At 31.3% G+C, this 12,052-nt stretch overlaps 1 protein-coding gene across 1 annotated transcript; it reads right to left on the reverse strand.

Moving 5' to 3' along the window:
• Positions 1-265: 265 nt before the first annotated feature.
• Positions 266-1,831, reverse strand: LOC129896651 (uncharacterized). Its single transcript, XM_055972585.1, has 3 exons — positions 1,633-1,831; positions 1,063-1,156; positions 266-941 (listed from the first exon to the last, which is right to left on the reverse strand). The coding sequence occupies exons 1-3, from the start codon at positions 1,658-1,660 to the stop codon at positions 659-661; spliced, it is 405 nt and encodes a 134-aa protein (XP_055828560.1). The 5' UTR covers positions 1,661-1,831; the 3' UTR covers positions 266-658.
• Positions 1,832-12,052: the final 10,221 nt, after the last annotated feature.

Consider the following 12,052-nt stretch of genomic DNA (forward strand, 5'->3'; position numbering starts at 1 on the left):
TTCCTCTTCTGGTGCCTATTGAGTGTCTTAATCAACAATACCATACTATGAAGATTGACCACTTTCAGTTATAAAGATTATCTATGAACAAAAAGCAATTATTAAAGGTGATGGCACTAGACTATTCCGAGTTAGTTGAATAAAAACGTATATTCAAATTTTTTTAACTGTGATGACACTCGACTACCCAAGTCAGTTGAATCAAAACGTATATCAATCCAATTTGTACTAGGAAGCTAAAACATACAAGTCCAAAACAGTTGAATTATTAATAAAGATAAAGTCGAATAACAATGTAAAAGCAAAACAATCTCCCAAGAACCGGTGTTACATTGTCATGAGCAAAACTAAAAAGACATGGTACAAATAACTCAACTAGTACAGAGATCAACAATGAAAATGCAAAAACATAAAACTAGAAAGGATTATGTCAAAATTTGAACCAAAATTACTCAATTCAGCCAAACACATATGCCATGAATATAGTTGCACTATCATACATAGCCAACCAACAAATTCACAAACTAGATTGCAGGTAGCAGTAGTAATAGCTTCTGTTAAAGAGCTATATTAAAGCCATTTTTGAAAGTCGTTTCCGAGACAACAATGTCCAGCGTTCCTATATTTTCTTCAGCTATCATGTCTATCTCCATATCAATCACTTTGTTGCTGCCCCCTTTGGTACATCCATCTGTGTCTTGTCCCACGCGGTAAAATAATCCCCACAGGAAATGCTCGCTGTTCCATCCTGCAAGAACATCACAAGGTGAAAGACAACTCTACAAGTATAAGAAAAGAATATAGAGATAATAGACGTAATTTGAGAATCACTGCGCAGGGCTATGGATGCAAGTATAAGTAGCTCAACATCATTAATAAACGTTCTCATCACCAAATCTTTGGTATGCATGAACTCCACCAGATCAGTATATATCTCAGACCTACATATAATAGGGAATGCGAATGATCAATTTCTAGTAAAAACATTCCTGGGCAAGGATGCAATTCTACTTTGCAACCCTTACCCCTTTACGGATTTAGATATATAAGGCAGAAACTGACCTTTCTCTCTCACTTGCAAAGAAATACAGTCCTATATCTTCTTTTTCCGGACAATGATTGTTGAATAGACTTGCCCAGATATCCCTACGTGGAACTAATTAAAATTTAAGAGTATGAGGCAATAGCCTTGAGAACTCATACACCTAACGTCTAACTCGAAAAAGAGAATGAGCCTGGATACAGTTATTGAGCATCCCAGGTGCAAATTTCATAGCACCTGAGATGTCAAAACTTCCCCTGAAATGCAAAGAGGAAGAGAAAAACTAATAATTATAGGGAAGAGAGCATGTATTCTTGTTGAATGGTGCCAATTCCTCAAATAAATGAAAGATCATCAATATGTACATGTAGTTGTTACTCCTATACCTTAACCACTAGGTCATTTCCTCGGGGACCAACATTATGTTGTTAACTATAAAGTGTTATATATTTATCCGTACTTTTCAATAAATAAATTACAAAGAAAAGGAGGTTAATCAGTCAGCTGATTACTAGCAAAGATGGCCATCCAAAAATAGAGATGAGCTGAATTTGAATTAGTAATAAATATACATGATGAAGGGTACTTACTTCCAGGAATGAACTTGAGCAGGATCATAAGGGTGTGTCATAAGTGGATTCATCATTACACTCGCTTTCAGGGCATCGGGACTCCTAAGCTCCAGAATGTTAGAACCACCAGGACCTAACAAGCAGGCTACATCAATTGGATGGAAGTACTGTAGTAAATAAATTTTGTTAAGAAAGATTTGCAAATATTGATGGTGTAAGAGAGATCATTATTTTGAAAGAAAATATCAACTCTAGATATATCAATGGCATTATTTTTAAAAATATTAATAAGAGTATATGAAAGAAAATGAAATGAAGAGGATAAATCTAAACAAGTAATGAATACAAGAGATGTTGGTGAAGACTTAACTTTAGAAGAGGCAGTATTTAATAGACTAAGTGCTTCTTCAATAGGTATATATCTCGTTTTTCCGGTCTATACCTCCTTTTCCCAGTTAATACCATGCCCACCACGAAACTTTAAACATTTCTTTGGTGGCAGATTACTCTGACAAATCTTTGCAGAAGTGTGTAACTTGGATCTCTCAGAGTACTTATTTTCCGATTTTCTGACACATTCTTCACAACACCAATCATCTGGTGCATCTTCAAAACAGCCCACCACACAATACCTGAAAGGAAGAATTTTTTTTAGAGGACTACGTGTGCATAAAAAATACGAACAGTATTTAACAGAATCAAATGCCACAACATGCTAACGAAAGAATCAATATATACTTTAGGTGGAACTCAATATCAAATACCATTTAGGATCTGACAGTAAAGAATGCTACAAGGATTAGACAACTCGAAGAGATCCTTATTCTCCCTAAGAGGTCTATTCCACTTTTCACTCCTATTTAAGATTTTTAAAAAGGAAGCAAAGCTGATAGTCTAATTAGTAATTTCCTTCGAAGAGGAGCAGCCCCTTGGTGAAAAGATCAACTTCTCTCTCGGAAATGGCAAGTTTGAGTTTTGGGATTGGGACAATGTTTGAGGTTTGGGATTGGGAAAAATTTGAGGTTTACAAAGAACATACACGTATGGCACAAGGTGATGAAGCAAGTATGGATCAGAGAGTCTTGGCTTTCAGCTCGCCTGACTGCCCTTTCACACTAAAGAGAGAGAGAGAGAGCGCGCTTACTGGTGCACGTCAGCATCTTTACATTGATAACAGGTAATAATTGCTGCTTCAAAACCTATATCACCGCAAATTTCACAATTTTTTTCCAGCAAGTTCACATAGAAAACACGAAATTCAGAATCTGACTGACTCTTGATCCAGCTTAAGTGAAGCTCATACACAATATCCGAATGTGGCGCAAGCATAGAGTAAAAACTAAATTAGGACTTGGGACAATTGAACTGCACACAGACCCAACAAACAACAGCATATCGATTATTATTGTCTAATAGAGATGAAAATCGTAGTTGTTAATAGTTGTGTGATATATAAAGCTGATACATTGTTTGGCGATCAAATCCAGAACTTCAATACCACATTATTGATGAAGGCAATGAACAATATTTTGAGTAAATTGTCAAGATTTTCTCTTAATCTAGTCACTTAATGATACAGAACATGTTATTAATCTTCCAGTTGCCATCTCAATTTATCTACGCTTTTATTTTTTAATTTTAAGAACATCCGAGCATTAGAAATACTTTACCAAATATTCTTCAATAAAGTAGAATAAAACACATTTTTTGGATAAATCACACTAGGTAAGTTCAGTGAAATCAGCTCCACCTCTTTGACCCTCTGACCTTTCTTGGATATCACCACATAAAACTCAGTAATCCTTTCGGGTGTTAAAAAGCATATTTACAACTTTGACTTTTATATTTTGCATAAAAGAGGGGAAAAAAAATTCAAATTAAATAATAATAAAAAATAAAAAAGGCACACGTTTAATCCACTCTAATCATCCCAAAAGGAATGCCGGCCTTTTGTCATGGAGAAGAAAGACAAATGCAGAGGCATTGATCGCATGAACAGCTCCTACCGGTAAAACAAATATTCTCTTCATTTTAATTTATTTAATTTATTATTATTTTCAGTTCTTTTTTAAAAAAAGATTATTTATTTATTTTAACAATTTTCTAATTTCAATAAATATTTTAATACTTTCAGCATTACTGTCCTTTTTATTTAACCTTTTTAGATTCTCTGTCATAGATCAAAATCAGACAAACAACAGATGAAATTGGAGGAGTAAATACTTACAAATATAGTATAATATACTCTTCCATCCCAATTTATATGACACCTTTTAAAGAGATTTAAATGTTCCTTCGACATAATTTTTTCCAATGTCTTTTAAATATTTTGAATTATAATTAATTATGACTTATATTTTTTTTATAGTAATTTCAAATATGTAAATTTCATTTTTAAAAACATAAAAATTCTTGTCAAAATTCAACTAATTTTTTTTAAAAAAAAAATTCTTAAAATTCTAACTGTGCCACACGTAGTAAGAACTTACTAAACAAAAACTTAGGGTTTACCTTGTGGGGCTGTCGTCCCTTTTGCCTCGGAGAGTGAGTGGCTATTTGCGATCCACAATGGCACACCAACAACGAAAAAAAATCTAAACGGGTCTACACATCACACAACTTTTGAGTAATAAATTTAATTTCCGACCAAAAATATAGAATTTACTTAAAATAAAGATAAAAAAACACATGTGAAATGAACAATGAAAAGATAAACATCATACCTTAAAAGTTGAAACTCAAACCTCAAAACGCGATAAGTAAGGCTTGCTCAGTTGGTTAAGCACCTTCACCCACGACCGGTAGGTCCTGGGTTCGAGTCACACTGGAGGGGAAGTGTGGAAACACTATAAATCCTCCAAAATGGGGGTAAAAAAAAAAAAAAAAAACTCAAAACGCTCAAATCAAGGTGTATTGTAATGATTAGTTTCTCTTGAGGTATACTTATATATAAGTGAAAAAGTAGTAAATGTAGACCTAAAAATTATAATCCGGAAAGTATAAACAGATTATATAAAAAGTAACTAATTAATTATAATATGTCGACTAGTTGTATACGGATCAAACAATCAAGTCAAATTGAACCAAGAAGTAACGGAAGAAAAAAATTGACTTATGCTTTGATTTGATTGATCTAGCGTTGAGAAAAAACCCCGACCACTCTTTATTTGATTTGGTATATATATATATATATATATATATATAAAAGAGGAAAAGTAGTAAATGTAGACCCAAAAATTATAAACCAGAAAGTATAAACAAATTATATAAAAGTAACTAATTAATTATAATATGTCGACTAGTTGTGTACGGGTCAAACAATCAAGTCAAATTGAACCGAGAACTAAGTCAAACGGAATAATTTTTTTGACTTATGATTTGATTTGATTGATCTAGCGTTGAGAAAAAAACCCCGACCACTCTTTATTTGATTTAGTATTAACAAAAAAATAAATCAAATTGAACCCAAATCAAATCGACATAATATATATTTTACACTCTTTTATACATCAAAATTTATTAAATATAATCTTCTTTGTTAATATATTTTAAATTAGTTTAAATTAATTAGTTGAAACAAAAAATAATATTGTACAAAAAATTATCGCATATATGAAATCGAGTAGAGTGAGCAAACAATGATGACGACGCAAGAGGAGCCTCTATTCTCAACCCTTAAATAGTTGAAAGAAGTATTTTTACTTAAAAGTATAAACGATCTCTTTTTCACCACCAATGATGGAAGAAATGAATTTTATTTTCCCTCCATTTTTCAATTCACATTACACCTCATCTTTAAAGCTTAGTCTTTAAAAAAATCCAACAATCCGGCACATGAATGAGAAATGGCTATATTATGAAAATATGCATGAAAAAATTATGTGTTATATAAATAAGAATTAATCGCATATGAGTAAATATGTTTTTATTTGAACTCTACATAGTGAACATACATCGAGTACACTTGGTCAATTAGTAGATTTGATATTTTTGAATCGTCGAGATCTTATATATACCTAGACAACATATTTCACTCAATTAATCCTTAATCGTTCTTGGTTCTTATTGTTGTTCGCTTCAAGTCACGAACACACCTGATTTTATGAGAACGTAGAGAATTGGTCATATACTAATTATTCTTGAGGTGGCTTACATCTTACACTCACATAAGTAATTTCAAAACGTGTAACCCATAGATACACTATTTGATCATATCATGTCAAACTTATAAATTATTTAAAAGTCTCAATACTTTATCCTTGTTTCTGAACATTATCTTATTATAAGATTAGATTTAGTTTAGTGACAATATTGAACCGTTATTCATAACTTTGTTTGGTCTAGTTCTGATACCAAATTTGTCACGCTCCGAGAGGGTACCCTAGGCGTGGCCGACACTCAGAACCCATCTCTGGCCTCCGAGAGAACCACTTGGTCCCATCACTCATTCGTTCATCAACGGAATACTTAAGTGAAAATAAGAATACTTATTGTTGTTCTCGCCATCATCAACATCAAATGAAAAAAATAATCTTCAGAAGAAGTAGTTTCAAATGAGAAGTACTCCAATTACATCATCAAACTCCGTCTATTAAGCCTCTAACACTATCAGACGGTGTCAATGACATGTCCATGACTACCTCAAAAGAAACATAATACTCAACAATAATAAAAGAATAAAGAGTTCTTTCAAATACAAGAAGGACTCACCAATTAGCTAAAAAATAATGATCTTCAATAATGCGTCTGTTGAGGATCTCTAACACCTGTATCTGCATCATAAAATTATGCAGGTCGAATGACGCCAGTAATGGAATGTATGAGTATGTAAAATGGCAGGAAAGTAAGGACAGATATAAAAAAACTCCTCTCAGGAAGACTCGGCTGAGAACTCAACATCATCTCAACATCAATATGTAATGCAAGTTTAAAAATAATAATAATAAGCAATGCTTACTTAGTTGGGAGTTTCTCTAACCGATAACCATCACTTATGAGCTAGTGATGATACAACGAAGCGATGTCGTTGCCACATCTATCCAATACCTTGCCAGGTTAAAGGACATCACCATCTTGGATCCAATCATCAAAGTCCTCTTTTGGGGACTTAAAAGGCATGGCCTCCATCCTACGCTAGCTACGTAGTTCTGAGATTTGAATCAATTACACTCTTACCCAACTCGTTGCTCAATATTACTTCCAAAATATGTGCTCATATTAACCTCATCATCTAGTCTTATTGGAAAAACATCAAACTCATCTTATTACCTCTTCATCAATCATTACACTTCAACACATTATTTACATCTCATCAAAACATCTTGCTCAAAATATAATTTACTCAAATTCATTTAAACTCAATTCTTTTGCTCTTTCAAAACTCAATAAAATACATATATAGTATTACTTCAAATTACTTTTTTTGTCAATAAATATTAAAAGCCAACATCTTTACTCAAAACACGTGTAAAAATATTCATGAACATCAAATCAATTAGGGTTCATGGGAAAGTAGCCACAAACAATAATTTCAATAATATGAGAGATAAAAATATTAATAATCTCAATGCATAAATATATCTAACTCAATAGAAGAAGAATTAGCTCATTTAGAATTCAAGAATTACGGTAAAACTCAACTATAACTCAATTATGATGAATTTAATTATTGGACGCATGGACAAACTCAATCCAATGCTATAAATAGCCTTACATACCTGAAATTTGAAACTTTACTCCGAATTGAAGAACTCAATGACCACTCTTGAACCCCTAGACTTTTCTCTTCGCTGGAGCGTTTTGTGTACCACCCGGAGTATAAAAATCACCGGAATAGTATTTCTACACTACTAAAAACTAAAACTATATTCGAGAATGAGTAAAGAAGTGTATGGAGAGAAGAGTTGCTTGAGAAAACTTGATGAATAAAATGAGAAAATAAGGTGGTATTTATAGGTGTGAAGGGAGGGACCTAACAATAAATAAAAATAATTACAAAGGATGATCTTGAAAATTCAATGGAGGATTGTGATATCATGGATGATGTCAAATGGAGGACTATTGATGTCATGGGTGATGTCAAATGGATCTAGACCTTTCCATGGTTGGTGAGATGAACCTTCTTTTAATGGAATACTCATTTTTGGAGTTGAGTTTTAACAAGATAACTTTCTAAGTAGGATTTGGTGTCTTTATGAATTGTAGATATAGAAGTATACTTTCATGTCGTTCAAGAATCAACCGATTTGGAGCATCCTACCATGAGATATGATTTTTCTTCTACAAACACTCCATTTCGTCACAGCACCATATCTTCTAAAAAATAATTTATTTGACCTACGTATCCTCCGAATCTTAAGATATGGTCTTTATGAAAGTTGTAGGTAATGCCGTTGGGGTTATTCAAATATTTGAATCACCTAATTTGGACTATTCTTTGAAAAGTTATGCCAAAAATACAGAAGCAATATCATTTTCATCGAGAATTGAAATACCACATACAACGTTTTAGGGGTGTTACACATGTGTAGTTAGCTGTAACTATCATTGAGGTTCAATTACGATATGCAACTCAGTATTTTGATGAAGCTATTTCAAGATTACACTACAAAGGTGCCGATGACACCTTGATTGTGCTTATGTTAGAACATCATGTATATATATTTGATGTGCTTAGTAATACATACACAAATCAGTCTACTTTTCTTTCTGATATCTTTTTTCTCACACGAAAATACAAATAGTTTTATTTCTTTAATTAATTAGAAAACCCATAAAAATCGTGTCCAACAGATTAGAAAATAATAAATCATTGTCTAATAACTTAGCTACTACACCTTAACTAGACATAATACATAAATATGACCCTTAACTTGATTTTTGCTGGCAACTATAACCTCTAACTTTATTAGTGCATAAGTAAGCACTTTAACTATCCAAAAACTTGAACAATATATACATTCGTTCTAATGGCGTCCTACATGACAATTTTGTTTCATACATGGCGTCCTACTTGTATTATGCTATGTAGGACACGGATGTCTACTTGTTCAATCTTATTCAAGTTTAAGTGCCTACTTGTGCACATTCAAAGTTGGAGAGCATAAATACCAACAAAAGCCAAATTAAAGAGCATATTTATGTGTTATGCTCTTTGGTTAATATAACTTTCATTTTCCATTCAAGTACATAACCATCCAATTGTTCTACTATGAAAGCAAGAATCAAGGATAGTAGGGTTTTAATTTAATTATAGGTTCATAGTCAATTCTCATTTTTAAGAGTTAGAAATCCTTACAAATCCTTAGAAATCACATATTTTCAAATATTTCTCATTTAGATAAGGAGCTTGATAAGTTGGGATAAAAAAATGAGAAACTTCAAAAGGAAATCCATTACTTTTATTATTAACTTATAAAAAATTCACTTGTTTACGAGCTAATTTTTTAGATTCACGCTAGTTTGCAATATTACGAATCTTATCAAATTTTGGACTTTGGATACATGTATTTGGCGCGTTCAGATATATCCAAATACATGTATCTCAGATACATGAGGTCAAAATTAGGTTTAATTTGTTCTAGATACACTGATCCAAGTGGATTCACATATATCTAACGCTAGCTCTCGCTCGCCTTTCTCATATCTCGCTCGCACTCTCCTCTCTCCTTGTATCTGGTATCCCAAATATATGTATCTAGCACAATTCACATGTATATGAGGATCTCGCTCTCCTTTCTCCTTCTCTCGCTCGCCTCTCTACTTATTTAAGTATATCTGGTAGCAAAAATACATGTATATAAGTATATTTGACTTGAAATATGATATGAAATTATTAATTAGTGAGATAGTATATAATAATTTTAAATTATAGTAAGAATTAGTAAATATGATTGAAATATTTGTCTAATTAGATAATTGTGTCAAACAACTTAAAAGTCTAACTAGCAGTTTAAAAACATTTGATTTTATCAAAAAGTTATCGATATTATTTCGATGCAAGCAATCCATGTGTCATCAATTCATTTATATTTCATTTGGTGACATAATAACAAAGGATATATGTGTGTGATACACGTTATTTAGATATTTTAATATAAAAATATAAGAAGTAAACGGAAAGTAAGAAGTTTGAAAGTTCATTGTAATCAAGATAAGTTAAGAATATGAGATCTTTTCTCAATTTATACGTTGCTCGTGACTTAAAATATATGAGAATGACATATATATTGCGCGACAAGAATATATACGACTGTCAAATATAAAAGGAATATTACTTGAAATGTTAGATTTTAGTTTTGATTTTTATGTCGTGTTTTGATATGAATTCGGCATTGTATTAATGCATTTCTCTGCTAGTTATACACCCAAAAACATGCCCTATCTATGCATCTATTTGAAATTCATGATTTAAATATTATATGTTAAGACCGAGCTATTTGTTCATATGTGATGTTGTGGAGCTGAGTTGTGAAGGATCGGAGATTTTGTGTATTTGAGGTTAAATGACATATTGTTAGACACTCCGTAAGTTCAATATTGATATACTGATGCGGACTATATAAATCTGAGATTGAAATACGAATGAGGATCGTGTGGGTCCAAATTAATACAAAAATGATTGTTGAGTCGGACTGCTATGACTATATACGAGGACTCTTTTGTGAAATCAATGATTTGACTAATTACCCATATGGATTTTTAAGAAAATCTTTTTAGTAGAGTATATTTTCCTTAATACCAAACATACCCTAACTTTTTCCTCATAATGACGTGGACATTTTAACCATATAAAGCAACAATTTTACACTGACATATAGAATACATAACTCCTCACATTTAGAGCTAAGAGGTCGTTTGATGGGATATATAAGGTATAATAATTACAAAAATAAAATATAATATTATTTTATTCTGCGTTTGGTTAGAGGTATTAGGCAGTCCTGAGTTTATTTATCCCACAATTTATATCTTAGTGATAGAATAAGTTATCTCATATACATGATGGAATAACTTATTTTTGAATAATTAATCCTGAGATAACTTGTTCCCAACCAAATGATCCTTAAAAATGCCAAAAATATGAGTCATTTTTTATGTTATTTGGGACCTACTGCTTTAGTATATTTCACTTGTTCAATTTTAATTGTTCATTATTTTAAAAATAATTTTTTAATTTTAATTTTTCAGTTTTAACATATCAAAATAAAGATAATTATATTTTTTCATGTCTTCATTTTAACATTAATTATTTATTCTCTAAATTATTTTTCAAAATCTAATACTAAACATAATATGGTAAAATAGTCACGTGAGCAAATGAAATAGCCATTTGTTTGTCGGTGAGCCGCTGTGGACTGAAATGGCCAGTCATTCTCCGATGCAAAAGGATCCACGCAGCATTCATGAAGCCCACGTAGTAAAACTCTACTCATTTTATATTATTATTTGTTTGTTTTTCCCCATAGCTAATGTTTATGCGATTCTGCACTCTTTTTTCTTCTCTCTTTTATAGGAAATATAAAAGGAAATATTGGAAATCTGGATTAAGAATTGTTCATTTTTTCGGGGGTTTGTATGACTGGAATCAGTGTTGCTAAAACTTATCTTTTCTAGTTTGATTTGAATTGATAATTGTCGTTTCATCAAATTGAATTTGTTGCAATAATTATTTTCTGAATTTATCCTTATTGTTCAAATTGATAAAGTATAAGTTAATTATAAGATGCTTAAAGAGATATATAAAGTAATTTAGATTAATACTCTATTGAATATCTTTTTTAAGGATGGACAAAGCTCGATAATTAGATTGTCTAAGCTGGTGTAGACACTATGATTATATTAAAAAAAAAGTGAAGGAGTGTTCAACACTTAAAATGAAGGATAATATGAAATAATAGAATAGTAATGAATATCTACAACGATAGAAAGTTTCACTGACATTCATTACCTGTTGCCATGATAAATATTGCCTTTTTGTTTTCTCAATATAGATTCTTTGTTATTAGTAGAAGGTACTCCTTCTATTCCATATCAACTGAATTTTTAAGGTAATGCACACATTAAAAAAAATATTTATGAACAAAATTTGAATTATATTTTTCTCTATTATCCTTTTATTTAATCAACCTCATAAAAATGATTAAAATTAAAATCATAAATATAAGTAGTCCTTTATTGGAGTATAACTTTGGAAGTAGTGTAGTTTAACTCCTAGAAAATTACAAAACTTCATTAATGGAAAGGGTAAACATGAAAAAAGTTTTAAATATTTCTCTTGAACTTTGAACAATTCAACTATTTTGAACAATGAAAAAAATTAGAAATTCAGTTAATATGGAATAGAGGGAGTAATATTTTAAAATATGATTACAATACCAAGAAGGTATTGCAGCATTATAAAGGAAAAATATCAATTCATTTTTATTATGTGTATATA

Source organism: Solanum dulcamara, chromosome 7 (assembly GCF_947179165.1).
Source record: "Solanum dulcamara chromosome 7, daSolDulc1.2, whole genome shotgun sequence".
Taxonomy (NCBI): Eukaryota; Viridiplantae; Streptophyta; class Magnoliopsida; order Solanales; family Solanaceae; genus Solanum; species Solanum dulcamara.